The 26,860-nt window shown below is 40.0% G+C and overlaps 1 protein-coding gene across 1 annotated transcript in view; it reads left to right on the top strand.

Annotated features, from left to right (window-relative positions):
* Positions 1–528: 528 nt before the first annotated feature.
* The window catches only part of EGF (epidermal growth factor), a 94,052-nt gene continuing 67,720 nt past the window's right edge, over positions 529–26,860 (top strand). The window contains exons 1-4 of the mRNA XM_082838534.1: positions 529–1,098; positions 23,254–23,453; positions 25,506–25,687; positions 26,110–26,337. Of these exons, the coding sequence (XP_082694660.1) occupies positions 972–1,098; positions 23,254–23,453; positions 25,506–25,687; positions 26,110–26,337 (737 nt within the window). The 5' untranslated portion in view covers positions 529–971. The remainder of the gene's footprint in view (positions 1,099–23,253; positions 23,454–25,505; positions 25,688–26,109; positions 26,338–26,860) is intronic.

Genomic DNA, 26,860 nt, shown 5'->3' with positions numbered 1-26,860 from the left:
CCTTTGATTTGGAAAGAATAATCTTTCAAATTCCGCTATAAAATATACAGGAGGGAGAAAGATTAAGCTCCAGGAATGTGCACGGGTGTTGACATTCGTTCAGATAATGAGCTGAAGGTCATTTTTCTTTAATACCGCTCAGGTGAGTGATCAATTGCTCTAACGTCTGCATTACCAGCAGTGCTGTTCACCACTGATTTATACAACGTGGTTTAACTTTGTCTCCATCCTTCCAGATATTCAAACGTAGCCAATATTCAGCAGGTACCTCCAAGACATCACGAGCAACTCCCCGGCCCCCTCCTTGCTCTCCCCCTGGTTCTGCCCGGAATGTTTATGGTGAATAGTCAGCTATCTCCTCCTTGGCAACCGTCCATGCTTTCCTGTAGCTGGAATTGCCCACATTCGCATTTGCAAACAGAGGCTCACTCAAGTGTTGCTAAAGGAGAGGGGTGGAGCCGAAAAGCTTTAAAAAGGAAAGGGGAGTCACTCTACTTTTCAAAAAGAGAAACCGTGTTTGGGGAGGAATCGTATGTCCATATTTCTTCTTTCAGCCTCATGAAGGGTCGTGGTTGGAACTTTCCACCAATTCTTTCCTTTTTTTTTTTCCTCTCTCTAGCCTTGGCCCTGCCGCTTTGCCTGTCACAGTGAAGTCCGCGGCAGGCCTCCAGTGCATGGCTGTTAAACTCCGCGAAATTTGTCATAAGGGTGTCAGGTATTTCTTACCGGCTTCCCAAAAACTTCGATAAAGAAATCTTTGCTTGCAGTGTCCCCTTCAGGCTGCATTTTGACGCTGTCTTGAGTTGAAGGAGAAGGAACTCGAGGGCAACAGGGCAGCAGAGGAAAAGATGCCCCAGGGCTGCAGGCCAACCCGGGTGGCCACGCTGGGGGTCAGACATACCCACTTTGCTCGGGCTATGCTCAAGCAGAGTCAGCTTATTTTCTATTGAGAGTTCAAGCCCGTCGAGATTATGCTGCTGTTCCTTATCATTCTGTTGCCGGTAGTTTTTAAATTTAGTTTCGTTAGCCTCTCAGCACTGCAGCGCTGGAGCTGTCCTGAAGGCTCTCCCTCGGGAAATGGGAATTCTACTTGTGTGGGTAAGTAACCCCAACAAAAGGAGTTCGCGTCTTCCCGGGAACTGCCCTCAGATACCTGTTCATTCCGTTTTGTATACTTGGGCATTTTTTTTTTTTTTTTTTGGCTTGTCTGTGGGCGTGTATATTTGCTTCCTTTTTGTTTTCTAATGCTGGCTGTTAGAGCTAATCTGCTACTAACTATAAAAATTCATGGCTCTCAAATTGTTCTTCTGTGTGTGAGTGAATAGGTCTCATTTTTAACTAGCTGAACATTTCACATAAACCTCCGTCTTGATTCTGACATGAGGAGTGATTAAATACTTAGTTGATTAGCTTTATACGGGAAACTGGGGAAACGGATTTTTTTTTTTTTTTTTTGAGACTGTTTCTTAAGCCATGAAGAAAAAAATATCTCCCTTCGGATAAATGTGTTTAAGAACTCAGAGGCTGCTAACAGCCAGTGAAAAATGGGAAGGGAATTGGGCACAAAAGTGATTCTATCATTGTGAAAGTTAAGCTAAGTTTCAAGTTAAACCTCTTCCCATCCTCCCTCACTGCTGTTTCTGAAGCTCTGACGCAGCTCCAGTTTTTAGTAACAGGTGCATTGTAATTTTGGGAACTGCTAAGAAATGCTAATATGCCACAACCCCTCCCATATTAAATGGGTTTTTAATCAAGAGTGAGTGGGAATTCTACTGAATGTAAAATAGCAATCCTGAGTAAGGACTTTGCCTGAAAAAATATCTCTTCCCCCTGCCCCCTCCTCGATTCATTTAATTTAATCCTTGGGTGGGTTTCCAACCTGCTGCTCAAACAAGTTAGACATTTCCATCCATTACAGACCATGAACTGCCCTGATATTCCTTTCTTGGCATTTTGCCCTTCTGAGAAGAGGGCTAGTTCCCAAAAAGAGGTAGATTGAAGGAATACAGTAAATTTTCCGGAAGAGAAGCCTCTGGAATATAGCACGAAATAGTGGTAATAAAGGGAACACTTCTGAGGCAAACAGCTGTTGTTGGGCTCCTGTCCTGGCCGTCCCGTAAAGGAAGTTACCAGTGAGGAAGTCGGGGCCCTGTCACCAGGCAGCATTTACTGGAACAGGTGAGCAGAGCCCTAGGGTACTGGAAGGAAGGACTGCGTTCTAGTTATCTCCATGTCCCCAGCACCTAGAACATTTCTGCGCTCTTAGTATATGCTCAATAAATTCTGCTGAATGAATAGAGTGTGTTTCCCTGGTCTGCTAATCAAGGCCCTGAAGAATAGCAATGAAAAGGGAATGACAAAAGACAAAAATGACTTCATGAGCCTGTTACACAGCTGTTGGAGACATAGCTTTACACATAGTCATGTCGAGTGGACTGGACCGCTTTGGGGTGGAAGTAGTTGGCAAGTGACCAGAGTCAGGCACTGCCATCTGCATGGGATGAGGGGAGATAGTGGGAGCCACTCAAGAAGCAGAACCTGAGACAGCAAAAATAGTACGAAAATGAACTTTTACTCATGGCTTTAGAGTCTCAGGGAACAACCCGATCCCTGCTAGCAAGTGAGTCTGCACCTCAGGCTTCTTGCAACCCCCACCCCCGCCAGTGGCTCAGAAGTGTCTTCACTGAGGCTGGTTGAAGAAATAAACTTGAAGCCCAGGATAGAGACAATGGGTTAGGGGGACTGTGTCACAGAGTGGAAGGAACAGAGGTTTTAGAAGCAAACATACCTCATTTCAAATCCATGCTACCTACTTAATACTTGACCTACAGTGGAATATTGCTGAAAAATAATAATGCCCCCTTTCAGAATTGTTGTGTGGATTCCATGAGATAACACGGGAAATGCACCTGCCACGGAGGCTAGCAGATTGTGCTCAATATACGTCCTCTGGGCTCCATATCTTGGCTAAATCTCTTTGATCAAATCCTATCACAAAATGCCTTACTTGAACACTGCAGTGACATGGCACAGACCCCACGGAGGGTGGAATGTCTGGATGCCACTTTGTGACTCTGTCTCTTTGCTCCCTTGTTCCTCGCAGGTCACAGGTTTAAAGCCCCTACTTTATACTCCGGGTCTCCTGTTAGCTGCTAACTGCCTGGGTCACACCCTATGCCCCATGCGTTTCAGAGGACAGTATTTCTCCTCTCTAGATAGATATGGTACCATCATCTATTTTTCCTCTAATTAAGTTCTCCTTGCCCCTGGCATTGAGACAGGCCACCTGTAGCCAGCCTGACCCAGCAGGAAGAATGCTTTGTGGTCTGATTCAGGTACTTCATGCAATGTCGTCTTGCATGTGACTGTGAGCCAGAGAAAATAAGTGATAACAACACAGAACTGGGTTTTCTTCATTTCTTCCCTCCCCTACACCTCCTGCTTTTTTTTTTTTTTTTTAAATCAACTGTGTATTCTGTTAGCTTCTGTTTGAACTACAGTACATAAGGAGAGCAGTAAGGAAAACTGCTGGCCAGTGGCTTCTGAACTTTCAAGCCTATTTGCCCTGGAGGAGAAATAGCAGTTGAAAAGGAACTGTTCCTGTTTTATATCTGTACCTGCATTATTTATATGAACTTTCCTGGTAAATAGAATGAAGAAGAAGTACAGGTCAAGCTTCAGAGAGCTGGCTGCAGGCTGGATCCTGGGGCACTAGTTAGCCAACTGGGGAGGTCACTTTTAGCAGCAAACAGTGAAATCACTGATTTCAGCACCGGTTAAGGCTTGGTCAGCTTCCCAGTCAAGTGCAAACCAGAGGAACTCCATGATCAAAATCTTGTTTGTTTTTTCAGCCAGAGTTATGCAAAAGCTTTTTCAAAATAGTCTAACTGCAGAGAAATTACAGGAATGATCTTTTATGCATACCATGTGAATAAAAGCATCACCTAAATACTCAGTGGTTTGTGGTCTTTGAGGGGTAGTAGAGCTCAGTGGTAAAGAGCTTAAATTTTGGAAACTGCCTGCCTGGGTTCGAATCCCAGTTCTGCTGCTTGTGAACTGTGTGTCATTTTCCTCAGTATCAAGTAAAGATAACTACCCTCTCCTCCAAGGATTGTTGTCAGGATTGTGTTGAAGTAGTTGTTTTCAATGCTGGCTGTACATTAGAACCACCAATGGGGTTAGCATCTGGTTGGTGTGAGTGAGTCAGAGTCCCTTTTGGAGGTGGAACCTGGGCATCTTTTTCTGTTACTCTCCCTTGGTGATTTCAACAGGCATAATGGGTAGCCTGGGTTTACGGCCACTCAGTTAATACATGTAAAGTGCACAAAACAGAGCCTGGCATGTAATAAGCACTCAATAAGTCTTAGCTGCTATTAGTATTTTTATTGTTGTTAACATTATTTTATTGGTGTGAATAGTGGTAATATCTTCTAAATATGGCTTAGTTTCTTCTATAATAATTGAATTTCTTTTACACATGGAAAAATGCCACATTGAAAAACCCAATGACAGTTTTATAACATTACAATTTGTAGTCAAAATAATTTCAACATACATAACTTGTATTTCTGTGCCCAAAAGAAATGTTTATTAAAAACACAAAACTGTATCATACTGGTTTGAGTGAGTGCCCTTGCGGAACTGCAGCTCCAATATTTGCCTTTCTGTGACATCAACTGATAAAAAATTCCACTGAGTGCAAAGTAAGTCTGCTTGTTAGATTTCTCACCAGTAGTGATTTTAACAACAGCAAAAACAAGCCACTTGAAAGTATTTAAATTTCTTATGTATTTTTCCTTATGTTTGGAACCAATTTCCCTAAGATTTGTAAAGTCGTAGAGGGCATATAAAGGAATGATAAATTAGTTCTTCAAATGAATTTACATTTTTGGGCTAGTTGGGGGTTGTCCATTTTATTTGGCATTCAATTTAGAAGTTGGAAGGTGAGACTTATTTGCTTATTTCAGAGTAGAGCAAATAATTTTTTCCCATCAAAAGTAAAGGGACTAGTAATTTGTCTTAAGTAAATTCAGAATCTTACTTTATCATCTACAAATTTGCCTTCATAAAAAATCCATTTGAAATAATTCCTTGTATAGAATAAATGGTTGGGCTTTTTTTTAAACATCAGTAGTCTCCAAACTCCATTCCATCTGTAAAAAAAAGTTAAAATGTGGACATACGTTCCCAAAACACATGTTTATTTATCAGTTACTTACATAATATATATACTGATACTGTGAACATTATACAACACATAACATTTCTAACATTTTCTTTCCACACAATAATGAACCATCTTACAATCTCGAAGTGGTTACACATCCTGCTTGGGAGAGACTGTTTCAGAGAACTAGTAAAATGATGGAATAAATGCTTCATCCTTCTTCCTTATTAGCTCAGCTCCTTTCACTTAAGCATGAAAAGAAAAGCAAAAAGGTTGCTAAGTTTTTTATAAAGTAAAGGGGAATTATTTATAGTGAATGACTTTTTTCAGAATATGTAATTGTAGAAATAAAAATTGATCTCCCCAGTTGGTTAACTTAGCGCCCCAGGATCCCTCCTGAAGTAGGGTTGTGCTGAAATTCTGCCATAAGGGCCAGAAGAACAGACCACATCCCTAAGAATGGGTTGGAGTTTCATAAATTCTAAAGCTCTATGGCCTGCTGGGGTCATAGTATCTTAGGATTTTTAAATAAAAATGGTCTGTGTCTCCATCTCATGTTCTGGAGAAACTCATTGTCTCCCTCCTCTATCCTGGAGGATTGCTGGGCGGGGACGGTGATGTGGAAGGAAAGGCTCTGTGTCCATTTGGTCCTTCCACTGAATTATTGACTACTGTGTGCCTTGCTTCCCTCAGGAGCTGTCCCTTTCCCACACTCCATTACCTCACACCCACACCACCCTGTTTCACTTCTCAAAAGAGCCAGTGCCTTGGGCTGTGAGGGTACAAACTTTAACTGAAGGCTTGTGCAAAAAAAACGTTATGGTCAGGGCTTCCCTGATGGCGCAGTGGTTGAGAGTCCGCCTGCCGACGCAGGGGACACGGGTTTGTGCCCCGGTCCGGGAAGATCCCACATGCCGCGGAGCGGCTGGGCCCGTGAGCCATGGCCACTGAGCCTGCGCGTCCGGAGCCTGTGCGCCGCAACGGGAAAGGCCGCGACAGTGAGAGGCCCGCGTACCGCAAAAAAAAAAAAAAAAAGTCATGGTCACATCCTGATCCAGCACATCAAACAACTAGAACAAAATGTTTTTCATTCTTGTACTTAAAAGTTAAGTAATTGTTTTGTGTGGAAAAGCCTTACCCACCATCCTCTCTTGAGCGCCAGCTTCTGGCCACATTTAGCCACCCCTGTTTCTCAGTGACCTTGATCTACACCTAGTCCTCTTTTTCTCGGCCTCCATCTGTTTCAGGCAACCACTGTAGATTTATTCCTCCTCCAATTCTGTTTGCTTGATCATATCCTAGGCCTCTCTTTATAAATAATAATTTAAAAACCTTAAAAAATTTCTAAATAGTACACTGGAGTGTTTTAGTAAAAACAAAACAGTTGTTTCTCAGAAGAGAAATTCTGGCCACAGGTGAAACCAATCTTTTCGCTTGTCTTCCACAATGGGGGAGTGTTATGTTTGAGACAGAAGAGAAGACCAGGTGGTGGGAATGCCACGTGAAGCGGAGACTTTTCCTGAACTCTCAGGCTAGGAAGGGGCTGCGGAGTTCCAGGGTTAGGGGAGCCGTTTCTCTGGCCCGGTGGACACAGGTCAGAAGTGAGGTGGGGCACTGCCTTGAAAAGAGGCCTTCATAAGTCTGGTCTTGGCCAGCCATTGTAAGATGGGTTGTTCTTCTTTTCTATTAATCACTAGTCATTAAAGAAGATCTGATTAAAAGTTAAAGATTGATCTCACTTGCGCTGAGGAAAATGAGCAAAAGGCCAGTCCCATGTTTCAGGTGAAATGGTAGAATGAGTGGCGGGTAGGAGGGGCTGTCTTCCACAAGCGCCGTGACTCCACAGTGATGTGGCTGGAATGGGAGGAGGACGGCTGAGAGCCACCAGTGGGTGAAGGTGAGAGAGGCAGAATATTCCCCAGTCAGTGGTCTGCTATTAGGAGAATCAAATTGTTTGGATTACGAAGCAATTACGATGTCTCCTCTCTTATTTTTATCATTGACCCGTAGATTCTATTGTACTAATTTATTTAGATTAATTTATATATTGTCTCTTAGTCCAGACGCTTAAAAAATCAAACATTAGACCTCAGATGAAAGGAAACAAAAATTCCTTACCTGGGAAACTCGTCTTCTAAAATCTGTTCAACATTCTTAACCTTTTAGTCACTTTGATTATAGTGGAGACAAATTGGAAAAGAAACTAGTGACTTTCCAATATGTGTAAATTGCCTGATCTAAGATATTTCAGCAATTACTTTAATGAAACAGTTTTGCAAACCTGTTCTGAGGATAAAAATTAAAGACTCAGTAGCTAGCTGCAATAGCTGGAAACTTTTTCAGAATGTCCAGGTCAGTTTTAAACAATGTACTTTCTTTCAAGGAATTTCTCAGTATTTTTCAAGAAATTCTCAAATTCCACAAAGCAGTTTAGTGTTTAGTTAAGTTTTAGTAGTAACTCCAAATTTGAGCAGTCCTAGAGCTAGGGGAACAAAATGTTAGTTTCACTGTGTTATAGTTTCTAATGTTAGAATTAACTTTAAGAAAGAACCAGGAACAAAAACAACAACAGCAACAAAGAAAACCTTGAGCACTGAAACATAATTGTCCCCAGTGTCTATTTACTTCTTGCCTACAGGTGAATACTTTCATCTAGAATGCTAATACTACTCACCATGAAGGGAGTATTACCGGGATATTAGGTGAACCAGGAATGCAGATTTATTTTGTAGGGATTCTTTATTAACAATAATGTTAATACAAATATTAGCTTTGCATACCATCACTCCAGTCATGTCCCCAGCTGTCCCATTTGCTGGGACCCACAACAAGAAGATGACTGAGATCCAGGCCTGAAAGGATGTGTAATGTTCTTGTCAGGTGTAGAAGAAGAAAAAATTACATTAAACAGAGGAGACCTTTATACTTCTTGAAAGATCTAGGCATATCTGAAAACACATTGTATTTTATATGGCGGATGTAACTAACCTCTGAGGGCGGTTGTGGAATAATACATGTAAATACACGTATGTCTTTCTTTAGGAGATCTTTTCCTTAATGTCATCATTCAAAATTTTCCTTTGATGCTGGAAATTAGTTAATGTATAAGAACTGCAGTCATTTTAGCCAAATGCAAGGCAGGAACTTCTGCTCTCATCACCTCTTGACCTTTCTAAGTCTGAAGTTTGAATTGGTGTGTGCATCTCTTTTCACTTATGACCTTGATTTTCATATTCTCCCAAGCCTGGCCATGCTAATGTGTTTGGATTTCCCAAGTATTTCCCAGGATACTTAGTACACTGGAGTTTGTGTGAGAATGACAGTGATTCATGGTGGGCACTGATTTATTTGCAAAGTACCCTCCAGTATAGGATAGATGAAGCCTTTCAGAGAAAGGCACTACCTTCTTCCTCCATTCTGAGACACCTATCAGGGTGCTACGGACTAGCTTTGTGTGTAGTAAGTGGATTTCATTCATGGGGTGGTTCTTTTTGTGGGTAGTTTGTTGCTAGGATACACAGACAGTCCTAACAACTTCATGGCAGCTGTCTTGTTCTTTAGCACATGGTGTGTCTGTTGAGAAATAGTATTTTATTTTGTTCACTTCAATGCTTTTCTGGTTAAAATTTCAGAAGCTTGAAGAAGGATCTTTCTTCTTCCATAAACTATCCTTGTATAAACAGGCCAAAGATGGAAGACCCCATCAAACTCAACACTGTCATAATATATGGTTGTTGACACGAATCCTCTCATTTTGGGTCCTTCCCTTATGAGGTTTCAAAACATGCCTAGAGGTAGAAGCTACCAGGGATCTTCTGGTGTTTTTTTTCCTTCCCCCTGAAGCATGCAATTGTTCTGTTTACTACAGGAATTTAATCTTTCCTTGGTTTGCAAGGAAATTGCAAAGGTTACTATCATTAATGTTAATTTACCCGGTGTGTGGAAATGTATATCTTTTAGATTGAGGCAATGTTGTTGAGAATTTTAAAAGCTCTAAGTGGATCAAAAGTCTTATTATGTTTTGGGAAACATTTGAAAAAGTTTCTGGAAGTTTTATATTTCTCGGCTGTTCTAATGAGTCATGGCAAAAATTTCATGTAAGAGGAAGAAAATAAGGTATGTGAAGAAAACTTTCCATCGTGAATCTTAATGCATTTGAAAAGTACCCAGTAATGCTCATGAGAGGTTGATTGGAGACTGTCTTTCAACATTGATGTGTTATCTTCTGGAACAGAAAGCTAAATAGAAGCACCTTCTGCATGGATATCCGTCTTTAATGCACACTGTGTTGATGCATATAAAATGACCGGGTTTTATTCCTTCCAGTAGACAGAATAAAATGCCATTTTTCAAACAGAGGATATATTTTTAGACAGAGTGAATTGTGGTTGGTGCTTTACACGAGTGGACTCATCTTGTCCCTCTGGAGCTGTTTTGGACAGGTGGTAGTTCCAGTGTTGCACTTGCTCGTTGCCTTGCTTTGCATGAAGGAGTCCTCTCGCGCCTAGTCAGTGCACTATGCATGGCAGGTTCTGGTAGGCTGAAATGGACAAGGTCCAATTATGTGGCTGATATGAGCTGCTAATACTTACCTCACAGGATTGTCATGAAGACTAAATAAATTAATTCGTGTGAGGTGCTTAGGATCTTGCCTGACACATGGTGGGTTCTCAGTAAATATTAGCTATTGCTCTACCAAATACCATAGCTGAGACATATTAGAAACACCTTTGCTTTGTGTAATTTTTCTAATACCTGTTTCTTCAGATTGTCAGCAGTTCTTAGAGAAATCTGAAGTTGGTTTCTTGGCATGAGGCAAGTCCTAACAATCATCTAGGGTATTCTCTATGATTTGTTACTATCCTTGATGATAAAGTATGGTACAAAATCCCCAATTAATTCATTTTTCTAAGTAATTATTCTTAGGGTTTGTCACATTTGCCTTCAACATTCCAAGAAACTTATATGAAGTATTTTTCTCTGTATTTATACAGCAATGCCTACAGCTAGGGCCCAGAAATTAGCACTGGTCAGGGTGGTATAATAAGAACAATGGAATTGGACTCAGGAAACATCTGAGTTCCAATACTTCTTCATTTTCTTTTCTTTCTGTCTGTTCGTCTAGAAACATTCAGAATTCAGTATCTATAGGCGAATATTTGTTTAGCCTTGCAATATGAGGAACATGATTGTAAAGGTAGGAAAAGGAGAAGATAATTGTGTTAGTTATAAATGAGACCAACAGCAAATTTTGTACATTTAATAAAATTTTTACAGATTTAATCAATTGATTAATTTTGTAGACTTCTTTCAGAGAGTTGAGCTTTTGGTGTCACTTGGGGCAGGTTGTTTGCTTTAGGTTATTGTTTTATTTCCTTTATTAGAGCTCATAATGACACATTATTGATTTGGTACTTGAAGTTTAGAGAAGCAGAGAGATGGAAACATTTCACAGAAAATAGGGGTTAAGATGAATAACATCTATTTATGAATTTACCACAAGCTTAGGATTCTTTCAAAAATGTGGCAAACAAGGAAACTATTGAGTTCTATAAGACAGGCGGGTTAGGAATGGATAAATGTTAGGTTAGAAAGGACCTTCAAAATCATCTAGCCCAACTGCCTCATGTTACAGATGAGAGGTTGAAATCCAGAGGGATGAAGTAACTCACCAGGTTCCTAAGAGAACTGGAATTCAGGACCCTCAACTCATTTTACAATATATACCAAGCACATGTTACCTCCCACAATTGATGTTGAAAACCCACCAATGTAATGATTTTATTACTTCTTTCGATTGAAAAGTATTAATAATGTTAAGTTAGTGTGGGGAAAGTCTCTTAGTAGCTCTCTATGTTGAAAGCGCTTTGAAAGTAGGACTGATTTTTCCTTTTATAAATACACCAATTATACCGATGAGTTAATTCAAATCAATTCAACAAATATTTATTGAACATCAGTTATGTGTTTGGACTGACAGTGATGACATCACTGGTCCAGATGCCCAGGGTATCCTGAGGGACAGTGAGGTTCTCAGCTTAGAGGGCGAGGTGTGGGTGGGCTGCAGTTTACCTGATGCCTTATGGACCATATTAGTTGGTTTTATCAAAGCTAACTCTTACAAAATCTAACAAGTGACTTAAAGACCCTCCTGCAGAGGAGGTAAAGATGGCAGACAATGCTAATAATGCAAAGCCCAAGAAGATAATGAGGAAAGAACAGCGCTGACCCCTTATTCTTAGAATGAGCTCTTTGTTGGCTGCATAAGGGATAAGAACATTCAGATTTGACAAAAAGGAGAAATTAACAAGAAGGAAGCCTGAGAAATGGATTTATGCTTACTACTATGATTAGTGATAAATCTCGAAACAAGCGAAAATTTGCCTCAAAATGTTAGAGCTAATGAAGCCATCAGGACAAGCAAGATGTTTAAGAGTAAGTATCCAGGGCTTCCCTGGTGGCGCAGTGGTTGAGTCCGCCTGCCGATGCAGGGGACGCGGGTTCGTGCCCCGGTCCGGGAAGATCCCACATGCCGCGGAGCGGCTGGGCCCGTGAGCCATGGCTGTGGAGCCTGTGCTCCGCAACGGGAGAGGCCACAACAGTGAGAGGCCCGCATACCGCAAAACAAACAAACAAACAAAAGAATTAGTATCCAGAATGTGAAGATTAACTCTTTATGATTTTCACAGTTGTGTTCAAAGTTATGATATGCAAGACTACATACCGTAAGCTTACTGATAAAAAGTTAGAAGGCTCCCTTGAGGTTTCTGACATTACAGCAAAAATGGTAAAGCCTCTATACGTTGAAATATGCAATAACAAAACTTTTGTGACTGTTGCCTAAGTTTTTCAGTCATTCGGGCTAATGTGGTCTCTGGAAACAGGAGTTATAATCATCAATGTAAAAATAAACTCCCCTCACAAGTCTGGACTGCCAAAGGGAAAAAAAAAAAGGTAAAGCCTCACACTATTAGTGAAATACTTGTCTTCCTCTTCCCTGCTGTGGTAAAACATGCCTAAAGTAATACATGGAAAACCACATGGCGACAGATTAAATGTGTTCTTCTGTCAGCAAATACTACTGAAAACTTCACAGAAGGCATTACTGAAATTTTAAAGAAGTAAGTATTAGAAAAATTATACAGTTTGAGTGAGAGTAAAGATGTTTCTGCTATATCGCAGCTTATGGTATTTTCTAGAGACTAAGAGTGAACATTTATTGAGAACTCACTATATGTAAGGGAAAATTCTAAGGTCTTGGCATGAATTTATTTAGTCTTCATAATAATCCTATGAAGTTCTATTATCATTTCCATTTCCAAGATGAAGGAACCTATGCACAGAGAGGTTAAGTTATGAGCTGAAAGTCACACAGCCATTATAATTAATAGTGGAGCCAGTAAAGAGTCATCATGGGTATTCTGTCTCCAGTGCCAGTGATCTTAGTCGCTCTTGTATTTGCCTCTCTGTTTCAACAATGAAATGCACAAAGAACTGAGATACTTTTTTATGAGCCAATAAAAGAAAGATGCATCAGAGAAGAAATTTTCTCAGTAGTCAATGACTTCTTTATATATTGTATAAAGAATATATATTAACAAATATATTGTGAAAAAATAGTAGTACGCATGTACTCAGTGGCAATGGAGCCACTGCATTTACTCCAACATCAACAAAAAGCGTTCTTGGGTGAGATGACAGCAGACCCTACAGTATAGTTTCACAGGGAATCAGGGCAGCACAATCACTGAAACTGGACTTGCACAAAGTGCAGTGGGGCATCACTGATGTCATTATTTCTATAAAAACAAGACTAAACTAGATTCTTTGTAATACTCTGTGTTGAATGGGGAGTAACCATGAAAATATCTGTCCCACATGCTTCCTGCAGAGTATCTGGAAGCAAAGCACTTATGACAATGATCAAATGTTAGATATTTTTCTTTTTAAAAAGGGACAAGTATTTCAATTTTTTTACCTTTTCTGTGATGATAAATTGGTGTCAGTGGTATGCTACTCAAAAAAGTAACTAAAACAACAGAACTTTATCCCTTCCAGTTAAAGGTGACATTCTAACAACGAGTTAGAAAGTGACTTGCTGATTGTAGGAAATTTATGATGAAGAGAGTGGTTTGAAAACTGATGATGTTGGGAATGTTTCTATTGTCATGTGATTTGGTTGTTGAATCAATGTCAGTATGTCACTTATTAAAAACTCTCTCATCTACCTCAGGGCCTTTGCACTGGCTCTTCTTTCTGGTTGGAAGGCTCTTACCCCACATATCTACTTGGCCCACCCTGCTCTTCTGTCTTTTCTTAAGGTCACTTCCCCCACGAGGCCTTCTCTGACCACAGTTCTAACCTGCTCCACCCATCCTGTTACTGCCCACCCCTCTTTTTCTTTTTCTTTCTTTTTTTCGTCTGTGACACCTATCTGACCTCTGGTACACAGTACAATTTACTGATTTACTCTGAAAAAACAAAAACAAAAAACAAAAAAACTCTCATGTCTGCATTCTTAAAAAAAATTCCTGTAAACAGAGTTTTCCAAACTGTTTTTAAAAACTTCTAAATTAAGAATTTTTGTCCTTTCAATTCCACTTGCTAAAAATATAAAATGCAACACCTGGTTAGTTTGCATTTACTGATTAAAATACAGGAAGGCAGAATTTTGCTAGTCTAATTCAATAAAATTTGTGAATAATTGATAGATGTAATTAAAAAGCATATTCTGTGATTTTGTAAATATAGCCAATGAAGCATTTCTTGTATTTGATATAGATATAATTGTGAAATATCTATTTCGTCTATGACAGTTATCAAAGACTAAATATCAAAACATATTGAACTTTAAACCAAATTTTTGAACTCCTATATTAAATTCAATCTTTTCAATAGATGTAAATGAATGTTGCATAAACTCAATTTTTTTTTTTTTTTTTTTTGCGGAACGCGGGCCTCTCACTGCTGTGGCCTCTCCCGTTGCGGAGCACAGGCTCCGGACGCGCAGGCTCAGCGGCCATGGCTCACGGGCCCAGCTGCTCCGCGGCATGTGGGATCTTCCCGGACTGGGGCACGAACCCGTGTCCCCTGCATTGGCAGGTGGACTCTCAACCACTGCACCACCAGGGAAGCCCCTGCATAAACTCAATTTTTAACATGCAGAGGGACTTTTGGGGCTGTGTGACATCTGCAACTGGAAATGTCCAGCAGAAAGTAGAAAATACAGAGGCAAAACTCAGAGGACAGGTCAAGATAGTGATTTCCGTGTGTGTGTGTGTGTGTGTGTGTGTGTGTGTGTGTGTGTTTGTGAGAAACATCTGGAAAAAACTTTTAATGTTGGAGAATGCATTTTAGTATGGTAACATTAATCTTTAAATAAAATTGAGCATAATTTATGCTGACAAGCTGAGGGATAAACATGCTTACTTAAGATGAAGGATTACCTACAGCACAGGAACCTTTTGACAGCATTCACTGTTCTGCAAAACTGCATTATTATGAGTTTTTAAAAAGTTGTAGTGAGGAGTTCCCTGGCAGTCCACTTTCACTGCAGAGGGCATGGGTTCGATGCCTGGTCGGGGAACTAAGATCCCATGTACAGCACGGCCAAAAAAAAAAACAAGTAATAGTGAGCTGTGGTATAAGCTGAGTGATAGACACATAAATTAATGGAACAGACTAGAAAGTCCAGAAATAGACTTACATAAATATGGTCATTTGATCTTTGACAAAGGTGCAAAAGCAATTCAATAGAGAAAGGATAGTCTTTTCAACGTATGATGTTGGATCAATTAGACATCCACGAGCAAAATAATCTCAACCTAAACGACACACCTTATACAAAGATTAACTCAAAATAGATTATAGATCTAAATTTAAGATGTAAAAGTTTAAAGCTTTTAGGAGAAAACATAGAAATCTTTATGTCCTGGAGTTGAGTTCTTAGAAATGACACCAAAAGCATGATATACAAAGGAAAAAAGTTATAACTTGTGCCTCATCAAAACTGAAACTTTTCTCTGCCATAGACAATGTCAAGAGGATGAAAACACAAGCTGTGTGCTGGAAGAAAACATTTGCAAAACAGGTATCTGACAAAGGACTTGTATCCAACATATATTTTTAAAAAACCTTTCAAATGCAATAATAAGAAAATAAATAACCCAGTTTAAAATGGGCAAAGGATTTAAACAGATATATTCAACAAAAGGATATAACGATAGTAAATAGGTCCATGAAAAGATGTTCACCATTGTTAACTGTTTTAGGCTGAATATGGCCCCCAAATATATCTATGTCTTAATTCCTGGACCTTGTGAATGTGACCTTACATGGCAAAAGAGACTTCACAAATGTGATCTTGAAATGGGGTGATTATCCTGGATTATCTAGGTGGATCCTAAATGTACTCACCAGCATCCTTAAGAGAGGGAGGCCAGAATGTCAAAGGAGAAGGAAGACAATGGAAACAGAGAGACATTTGAAGATGATACACTGCTGGCTTTGAAGATGGAGAGAAGGGGGCCATGAGTCAAGGAGCCCAGGGAATACATTATATATGGAATGCAACATATTATAGAATTAGATATAAAAATATCCAGGTGATGTAATTATAGGAATCCACTGAAAGAGACCCAATTTCTAATTAGTTCCTGGAACATGGTTGGATGCAAAGAATCCAGCCTTTTGGTCAGCTTCCTGAAGTGGGTTCCTTGACGGAGCTGAACTACAAGATGCTAAACAATGAGTTCCTGATGAATTCAGTCTGGGATAAGCATGATGTTTAAAAGCTAAATCTGTGATCAGAAAGACATGGCTTTAAATCCCCAGTTGGTTATTTATTGGACATGTGACTTGTAGCAAGTTAATGGCTCTAAACTTCAGTTTCTTCTTCTGTAAAATGAAGATGCCGGGAGCATCTACCTCCTAACGTTACCCAATTAAATCAAATAATGCATTTAATGTGCTACCCCCAGAGATAACACTCAAGATGTTGGCTGTTACTATTCTGATGGTATTTACCACCCACCTTCTTGGAGAATCAAAGTGTGTAATAGCACATTAAAGACTCTGAGTGGCTCTGTTGAAAAGAACGATTTTCTGGAACTTGCTAGCCTCAGGTACTACCCTGAGCACCTGGTAATGGATTCTCTTCAGCTGGATAATGAGAATGTGGCTGAGGGTCAGGAAGGGGCTATTTTTTGCTCCAGATGACTCATTTCTACCACCACTCAGCGACTAGGGTGGCAATCTTCACATTTTTCAGAGCTTTCCTTACAGAATTAAGGTTTTGTAACTGAGCAGGATCCTATGGGGCCGTCCCATGACAGACCCCTCCCCCCTCCCCTCTGCTTCAGCTCCTCTTTGTAGGACCTAGATAACAGTATTGGATGCAATTTCCTGAGTTGTTTTACAGATGCTAATACCCCCACCAAATGGAAGCAATTAACTACTTGATGACCGTGAGCACACAGCACTGCCCCCAACACACACCTGTTGGAGCCTAGGGTTGAATATCGTTAACCCCTGTGACACCGCCCTGTTACCTCGCCATCGACCAATCAGAGAATTGTGCGCGAGCTGATCACACAGCCTGGGATGCCATTCCCTCACCTTCCTTTAAGAATGCTTTGCTGTAACCCATGGGGGAGTCCAAGGTTTCTGAGCACTAGCTGTCCTGGACTCTTTATATGACTCCCTACAATAAACGCTGCACTTTCCTTCAAATCACAACCTGGTGTCTGTAGATTGGCTTTACTGTGCACAGGGCAAGAGGACCCAATTTTGATTTGGTAGCAGTTTAAGTTCACATCTCCTGGCTCACCTTTCTAGATGTATTATTTCTTATTTAAAAAAAAAATTATTGATGTAGAGTCGATTTACAATGTTGTGTTAATTTCTGCTGTACAGCAAAGTGATTCACTTATACATATATATATATTTTTTCATATTCTTTTCCATTATGGTTTACCACAGGATATTGAATATAGTTCCCTGTGCTATACAGTAGGGCCCTGTTGTTTATCCGTCCTATATATAATAGTTTGCATCTGTTAATCCCAAACTCCCAATTGTTCCCTCCTTCCTGGCCCCCTGCCCCTTGGCAACCACAAACCTGTTCTCTATATGAGTCTGTTTCTGTTTCATAGATATGTTCATTTGTGTAGTATCTGAGATTCCACATAAGTGATGTCATATGGTATTTGTCTTTCTCTTTCAGACTTACTTTGCTTAGTATGATAATCTCTGGGTTCATTCATTTTGCTGCAAATGGCATGATTTCATTTCTTTTATGGCTAATATTCCATTGTATATATGTACCACATCTTCTTTATCCATTTATCTGTTGATAGACTTTAGGTTGTTTCCATGTCTTGGTTATTGTGAATAGTGCTGCTATGAACATAGGGGTGCATGTAGCTCTTTGAATTATAGACTTGTGTGGATATATGCCCAGGAGTGGGATTGCTGGATCATATGGTAATTCTATTTTTAGTTTTCTGAGTAACCTCCATACTGTTCTCCATAGTGGCTGCACCAACTTACATTCCCACCACCAGTGTAGGAGGGTTGCCTTTTCTCCATACCCTCTCCAGAATTTGTTATTTGCAGACTTTTTTTTTTTTTAGTTTCTGCTTTATAACAAAGTGAATCAGCTATACATATACATATATCCCCATATCTCCTCCCTCTTGCGTCTCCCTCCCACGCTCCCTATCCCACCTCTCTAGGTGGTCACAAAGCACCGAGCTGATCTCCCTGTGCTATGCGGCTGCTTCCCACTAGCTATCTATTTTACATTTGGTAGTGTATATAAGTCCATACCACTCTCTCACTTTGTCCCAGCTTACCCTTCCCCTCAAATCCATTCTCTACATCTGTGTCTTTATTCCTGTCCTGCCCCTAGGTTCTTCAGAACCTTTTTTGGGTTTTTTTTTAGATTCCATATACATGTGTTAGCATACAGTATTTGTTTTTCTCTTTCTGACTTACTTCACTTTGTATGACAGACTCTAGGTCCATCCACCTCACTACAAATAAATAAAGTTCATTTCTTTTTTTATGGCTGAGTAATATTCTATTGTATATATGTGCCACATCTTCTTTATCCATTCATCTGTTGATGGACACTTAGGTTACTTCCATGTCCTGGCTATTGTACATAGAGCTGCAATGAACATTGTGGTACATGACTCTTTTTGAATTATGGTTTTCTCAGGGTATATGCCCAGTGGTGGGATGGCTGGGTTGTATGGTAGTTCTGTTTTTAGTTTTTTTAAGGACCCTCCATACTGTTCTGCATAGTGGCTGTATCAATTTACATTTCCACCAACAGTGCAGGAGGGTTCCCTTTTCTCCACACCCTCTCCAGCATTTATTGTTTGTAGATTTTTTGATGATGGCCATTCTGACGGGTGTGAGGTGATACCTCATTGTAGTTTTGATTTGCATTTCTCTAATAATTAGCGATGTTGAGCATTTTTCATGTGCATGTTGGCCATTTATATGTCTTTTTTGGAGAAATGTCTATTTAGATCTTTGCCCATTTTTTGATTGGGTTTTTTTTTTGTTATTGAGTTGTATAAGCTGTTTGTATTCAGTGTATTATTTCTGAGTCACCTGGCTTCTATCTCACCTGTCCTGAATTTTGACCCTAATGAGTAAGCTGAGAAGAAAGCCATGATTGCTCAAAAAGTAAATGTGTGCCCTTTTAGGAAAAGGAAAAGGACTTGAAAAGAAGAAGATGAGGATAGCCTTTTAGAGTGAAATAAAGCTTTCTGCACTTCATAAAACCCAGATATCATTCAAGCCAGCCCCTTGGGAGGTAGGAATAAATGACTCCTATCAGGGGCTTAGGTAGGAGCAGGTGAGGAGGTGTCAGGCTTTCTTACATCAGGCCCGTCCGTTTAAATCTACATTCTTTTCTCATAGTGTCATTGAATCTTGAAAGTCCAGAGTTCCACATTCTCTTTTGTCCTGTGAGCCCTCTTCAGTCTGCCTCCAGATTTAGAGCAGGAAACCTGTGGCAGTGAGGGCAGGTGGCAGTGTTGGCCTGAGAAGACTAAGTGTAGGTGTGTCTTGCTAACATGCTTGCCAGTATCCTTGATGTGTAAACCAGGTCCCACGAGCTTTTGCCCCCAAGGCCCAAAGATGACAGTCGATTTCTCTTCTCATTTACCCGGGTGGGGCTGCTTCTCCAGACTCAGAGCAGATGAAGGGGTGAGGGTTGTGAAATATTCTGTTTCTGCCACCCATATCCCCACCCCTTTCAATCAAAAATTGCTTTTTATAATTGATCTCTGTGCTATGGAGGCCCCTGGTCTTCAATGTGCTCCAAACATTCTGGACTCCTTTCTAATTGCTGAAGATCCCCTACTAATCCCCAGGCTGAGAAGTCAGAGGTTCCAATTGATTTGCTGTGACCTGTTTGCTGTCTTTGGGTTTGTATTCCTTAGACATGATGTTTGATTTTCTATGCACTTCCTTCTCACTGAACTGCACCCAAAATAAATGCTGCGGGTTTTGACATGGGAAAGTTTAGCTGTTCAAACATGCACACCCTGCTGACAAATCCACAGATTGTACCACACACCAGTGTTTATAGAATCTTTGACAGGTTTGAAAAAACACTAACGTATTTATCATTTCCAGTGTCCTACAGTCTAATGACTATTTCACCAGGCCTAATTCTCAAAGTCTTTAACTTTCTTTTAAATCATATTACAATTCACTTTCACAAATATTCATCCCAGGCCCTGGTTTACACAAAATGATGCTGACAATGTAGGAATGGTGTTTTGAGGGAGGTGGAATAAAAATCTGTTACAGAAGTAAAATGAAGATCGTAATGTCTTGACACATAACCCAGAACAATGCAGGAAAGAGTACTGCATTGGGAGGATAGTACATGGGTTCTAATTCCAGCTCTACCATCAACTGTAGGTGGGACTCTGGGAAGCGTCGCTGAATTTCCTCATCTGAACTAGATCTACAGTTTCCAAATTCACCAAGATATGAGAATCACCTGGGTTGTCTGTTCAGAAAACAGATTCCTAGTCCTCAACCCGGCCTTACTGAAATGGAATTTCCGGGGAAGGGATCTGCAAACGATACACACGCGCACACACACGCGTGCGCGCGCACAGAGCACCCTGTGTGATTTTTTTTTTTTTTTTTTTTTGCGGTACGCGGGCCTCTCACTGTTGTGGCCGCTCCCGTTGCGGAGCACAGGCTCCGGATGCGCAGGCTCGGCGGCCATGGCTCACGGGCCCAGCCGCTCCTCGGCATGTGGGATCTTCCCGGACCAGGGCACGAACCCGTGTCCCCTGCATCGGCAGGCGGACTCTCAACCACTGCGCCACCAGGGAAGCCCTGTGTGATTGTTTTGAACAAACAGTTTTGGGAAACACTGAACTAGGTAATGTCTAGGGTCTTCTAGTTCTGAGAGCTATGATAAAACATTGGATGCTAGGATTCACCCGTGGATGAGAAAAATCTGAAGATAAAATTTATTCGTTATTCATACTTAGTATTTTCATAAATATTTGTTTTTTGAAAAGCTATTGAAGTTAATGCTATGGTCTGTGTTTTATGGATCTAAGTGTTTTTCAGATTTATTTTTTCTCTTTGATTCATTGACTGTAATATCTGGACTATCTAGCCCGTGGTGTTGTATTAAGGATAAATGAGACCAGGATGTGAAAGTTTGTTATTATTATTGTTAGTAAAATAACTACCATAGGATAGATTCTGCTTTTATGAATTTCATAGATCTTCTAGGGTCGATGTCTTCATTCATATTGGTAAAAAGCCCAGACAAGTTAAAAAACACAATTATTTCTTCATTAATTTATTGATTTAGGAAAAAGTTTAGAGTACTTACTATGTGCAAAGCATTATGCTGTGTTCTGTCTAAAATGTTTACAATGCTTTTCATTTCTCCTTTTTTTACCCGAAATCCTATTTAGTAGTACTTTGGAATGAATCAGATGTTTTATTGATCTCATCAATGTATCAGTGCATTAGAAAATTAATAGCACGTATTGACACATCTATTCAGTTTACACAGGATGCATGATACACATTTCAAAGAGAGGACTCCTGGCAACAAATCCACAGGCCCGCAGCAATCTGTGGCCCACAGATTAGTAGCTGTCTATTTAGGGTGTCTTTTCCTATGCCTTCCTTTTCTCCATGATACATTGCTGTAAGAGAAATGAGTTATAGCGACATTCCAGTCCACGGGTTCAAACCTGAACAATGGTACAACCCTACGTAGTGAGACCTCGGTTGTGGGAATAAGTAATGGCAAATCATATTGTGTAGTGCTTCCCAAATAATGAAAGAGTTTCATATCTATAATTTCATTTTCTTTCCCCAGTAGTCCTCTGATATGGGCTGGGGAGGTCTTGTGAGATGTCCAGAGAAACTAGTGAGCCAGGGCTGGACACCAGGCCTCCTGGCTCTCAGTTTAATGCCCTTTCCATTTCTCCTGTGATACCTCTGATTCTACAGCTAGAATGGCAATGGAGAACGGGCTGTCCTACACATCTCTGCCAGGGGTCTTGTGCTGTGGAAAAGATATGGGAAGAGTGATTTGAGCCAATTCTTTTAGACATTTATGAAGGCATCTGTTTCAAAACTCTCACGATCTTACACTTCTCCCTTCTCTTGTATCTCTATTCCAATATATTCTCTAAAGTGGAGCTAATGTTTCTGACTCTAGAACATAATCCCCAAGTAAGAGGATGTTAATTCGTCATCATTTGAAATCCTTAGAACAGTAAACACATTTATTATGTCATATTAAGTTATTAAGGTTTAATATTAGAACGGAGTCAGCCCAGCAGGGCAGTGAGAATGTGTTAGAATTCTTCTGCAATTCCCCACTCACCCCAGTGTTAACTGGGATAGTTATCTAAAGGCAGAATGGCAGAAGCCTCTTCATCCTCAGTCTGGAAAGACCAAGGAAACTAACCCTTGCTAACCGTGGCTGCAGAGTATGACACGGTGCACTGACATCGTCTTGGAGCATTGTAGGCAAGCTCCGTGTGGACGGCCAATAATTTCTGCTGAGATTTCCAAAGAGAGGTATCAGGTTCCCAAGCAGGTGTTGAGTACTTGGGAGTCTGAGTGGGTAGATGGTCATCACCTGGAACAGGATGGGACCCCAGGCATAGGGTTAGGATACAGGGCAAGGCCTTGTAGGAATCAAGAGATCCACTGAGGTCCATACTCAGATTTGGCAAATAAAAGTTTAGGGCACTCAGTTACTTGAATTTTGAATTTCAGGTAAACTGAATAATTTTTTAGGGTAAAGGATGTCCCATGCAATATACATGCAATTCAAATTTAACTGGGAGCTGTAAATTTTATGGGGCAATGTTAACAGGGACAAAATATTTCAGAGCTTTCGTGGACAGCATTTCAATTTTTCCTGATTCCGCTCAAGACCTCTAGGTTTCACCATGTTCTTCTTTGTCAGTAACCTGGGTGCTCTGTTCATAAGGTAAGACTAGAGGAGGGAGATCCATTTCCAAAACAGTAATATCTGAAATTTTATTTCCAATTTACGTAATGAAATTTGACATTCATACAGACCCTCTTTACAATAGAATACAGTAGGTAGTTTCTTTTTGAACATAAAAACATTATTAAGCTAGAAAGTGTCTCTTCAAATATTTCTTTTTTCATAATTTGTCAATGTTCATTTCTTACAATCAATTTGTGGAGAAAATGATTTACAAAATTAATTGTGAACATCTACAGGAAGTCTTTATTATCTAAACAATGGTATTTATTTAAAATATAAAAGCAGGACTTAAAAAATTAACTGTGGGGACTCCTCTGGCAGTCCAGTGGTTAAGACTCCAAACTTCCAAAGCAGGGAGCACGGGTTCGATACCTGGTTGGGGAAATAAGATCCTACATGCCGTGCCATGCAGCGCAACCAAAAAAATTTAAAAACAAAACAAAACAAAAACCTAATTCTGCTTGTGCTGTTTGTCATGGGGAAGTATTTTGTCTTAATCAGATAAAATATCATTGAAAATATACTGTTTGGTTTCTTTCTTCCCATGCAGGTCCTGCACCCTTCTTAATTTTCTCACATGGAAACAGGATCTTTAGGATTGACTTAGAAGGAACTAATCATGAGCAATTGGTGGCAGATGCTGGCATATCCATGATCATGGATTTTCATTACAATGAAGAAAGAATCTATTGGGTCGATCTAGAAAGACAACTTTTGCAAAGAGTTTTTCTGAATGGGACAAGCCAAGAGGTAAAGTACCATTTCCCATGGCATTTGAGGGATTTTTGAACAGGCTGTCAAATATGATATAGCAAATTCATAACATATAGATAAATAAAAATTACATTACATTGCACATACGTGTCTGGCATATGTAGGTATTTATTTAATCTGCATCTGTGGTGTCATGTTACTGAACAAGCCCATACATGTGGCATTGATATTTGGAAGTCCCCAACAGGAGAAAGTGAGGATGTCAATGTAATTTTGAAAAGATGTAAGTTTATTAAGCCAGATCACCATTTTATGGTTAAAACAGATTATTTACATGATTATTTTCTACTCCAGTGGTTCTCAGCGGGTGGCAATTTTGCCCCTCAGGGGACATTTGGCAATGTCAAGAAATATTTTTGATTGTCACGACTGGACTGGGGAGAAGAGAAGATGTGCTAGAGGCCAGGGATGCTGCTAATCTTCCTACAATATGTAGGACAGTCCCTCACAACAAAGAATTACCAGGCCCCCAATGTCAGTCGTGCTGAGGTTGAGAAATCCTGTCTCATCTGTTTAAAATCTCTGTCATGGGTTTTTGCACCTAATATTTAGGAAGAAAATCTTTCTTCTTTTTATCCTCAAGGTGTTCGCAGTCTGGAAAAAAATAATAAAGCAGGTGATAGATATAAAATATTTTGCTTCAATCACATACAAAAGATCTTTTATCTTTCTTCTTAATTAGTAGAACCCTTAAATGAGTCCCAACAGGAATGGTCTCTCCTGGGAGATGGATTACAGAGAGCGGGTGGCCAGAGAAACCTTAAGCATTTATTCCCAACACAAAGTGCCCGCTGTTTGTTTTTTGGGTTTTTTTTTTTTTTTTTTAAACACAACTTTCTCCCTCCAATTATTCTTAAAGCCTTCAATTAGGCACTAATCTGTTTTATCACATCTCTAATGCTTACTAATCTCACTTTTAACAAAGATGGCTACTCATTACTCTCCAGCCATCTGTAGACTAGTTTCAAAATCTTGAGTTTAAGAATTTGGAGGGTTTCCTGTCAGAGAACAGGAAAAAAACATTAAATAGTTGTGGAATTTGTGGCAAGTCATTAGGAAAGAATTGGCCTGAAGCCTAAAATCCACTAGTATTAGTCCCTGCTTTGGGTTAAAACATTGTTTAAAAAGGACAACCATTAAAAGGCAAACAATTTACCAGGGTGAACTAATATATTAGCAATTAGTTAAATGGATTGGCTAGATTACTTTGTATGGGATGTAGATATAGCACAGACTCCTGAGACTCATTTCTGCCCAACTCTGTGTTTGCTGATTTCACATCGGTAGTTGAAAATCAGTGATTGTGGGAATATTTCCACCACGGAAGTCTGCCATGGTACAAATCAGGGCTTCCTCCAATCTCTCACCCTCCGCGTACCTAGAGGACTGGTTTACCTGCACATGCTGGAACTAGGAGATAACTGAGGTTTGGTTAAGTTGTTTTTATCACGAGAGAGCATAAAGAAAATCCCTGCTATTGAGATCCTGGGGACAGAGCCTGAAGGCACTGAGGGCTTTTCGAAAGGGAGGGACCTGGAAGGTCCCTTTATAAAGGGAGGAAGAGGGACCAGAAGAAATTAATCTACTTCATGCCCCTATGCACAAACTCCAAGGGAATCTTGCCAGAATTTAGCAAAGCTTGGAATTGGGTTCAGGTGAGAACCTGGAAAATTCCGTTAGGAAATGGAATTGAATAAACTAACCTTAAGGTAGCATGGAAATTCCACTGTTACTATAGTTGAAATAATTAATGCTTTATGGCTGATTGCCTAATGTCAATAAATATAGAATAAACTTTCATCTCAAAGCTGTGATATAAATACTATGTCCAGAAATATTCACACAGGAGGATGAATATTGCTGCATCTGAATAATGGCATGGTATCTATGACTAGTTTATCATTTAAATTTTGGGAATGCACAAAAATGACAAGAACTTAAAAGAATAAACTTTGATACATAACAATAAAAACAATTTTGTTGTGAATGGGGAAATATTAATAACAATTTTAAAATTTGATTTTACAGAGAATATGCGAGATAGAGAAAAAAGTTTCAGGAATGGCAATAAATTGGATCAATGAAGAACTTATTTGGTCAAATCAACAGGAAGGAATCATTACAGTAACAGATATGAAAGGAAACAATTCCCGTGTTCTCTTAAGTGCCTTAAAATATCCTGCAAATATAGCAGTTGATCCAGTAGAAAGGTAAATGCTGCTGGTTTTGGACATTGTAATATATTTCAAGAAATATTCATGGAATATTCATGGAATCATAACATTTTGACTTAAAGAGACCTCCTGATTGAGACCAAGACTCTCTTTTACAACGCACAAACACCATTTTCAATAGGGCGTTTGCCTGGGTTTGAACTGAGGCAGGCTCGCTCTACCAGTAGCACTCTTGACTACCATGGTTTCCTGCTAGAGAAGCGTAATTCTCCTTCTAAGTTGAAATCACACGGAATTGCCATAACAGGGCAATAAATATTTGTTGAATTGAATTTTCATTCAAAATAGTCAAACTCGTCCTGTGCAGACATCTGGGGATTACTGAAAAACTGAGAGAAGTCAGCCATTTCAGTGACCTTACATTCAATTATGTGTCTATGTGATGTGCTTGCCCTCAGGTTTATGTTTTGGTCTTCAGAGGTGGCGGGCAGCCTTCACAGAGCGGATCTCGGTGGTGTGGAAGTGAAGCTTCTGTTAGAGACATCAGAGAAAATAACAGCTGTGTCCTTGGATGTGCTTGAGAAACGGCTCTTTTGGATTCAGTACCACAGAGAAAGAAGCAATTCTCGTATTTGTTCCTGTGATTACGATGGAGGTGCCGTCCATTTTAGCCAACATCACACACAGTGAGTTTTGCTTTTGGTATAAAATAACACAATTGCCATTTGAAGTTTGTGTGATCAATGAATGTTACTTTTGTCAGCTAAACTGGTGTAGTGGTTTAGTACAGATTTTGGAGTCCAAAACCTTGAGCTCAAGTCCCAGATTTACTATTTATTAGGTGAGTGACTCGGGCAGGTTACACAACTTCTCTCATCCTGTTTCCTTTAATGTGGGTGTCGGAGTAGGGAGGGAACAAAAAGTGCCCACTGAACTGAAATGGTATTTTGAGACTGAACAACAAGGCAGGCGGCCCCATATAAGCAATGGATCAGTATATTATAGGGTAACTTTCTCAGAGGGTGGGATTGGGTGGGCAGCGATCCACAGCATTTGTAGCTGCACTCCACACTCCCAAGGGGCCACTGAGACAATTTTACAGTTAACTTAGGGTATGGGGATATGTGCTTGGAAACAGGAAGTGCATTCCTCAGTCAAGATTTATTCCTAAGTCTTGTGGGTGCTGGAAATATGGCAGTGAAGGTCTTC

The sequence above is a fragment of the Leucopleurus acutus genome, assembly GCF_964270905.1.
Source record: "Leucopleurus acutus genome assembly, chromosome: 4".
Classification (NCBI taxonomy): Eukaryota; Metazoa; Chordata; class Mammalia; order Artiodactyla; family Delphinidae; genus Leucopleurus; species Leucopleurus acutus.
This window is presented reverse-complemented; position numbering and strand designations above follow the sequence as displayed.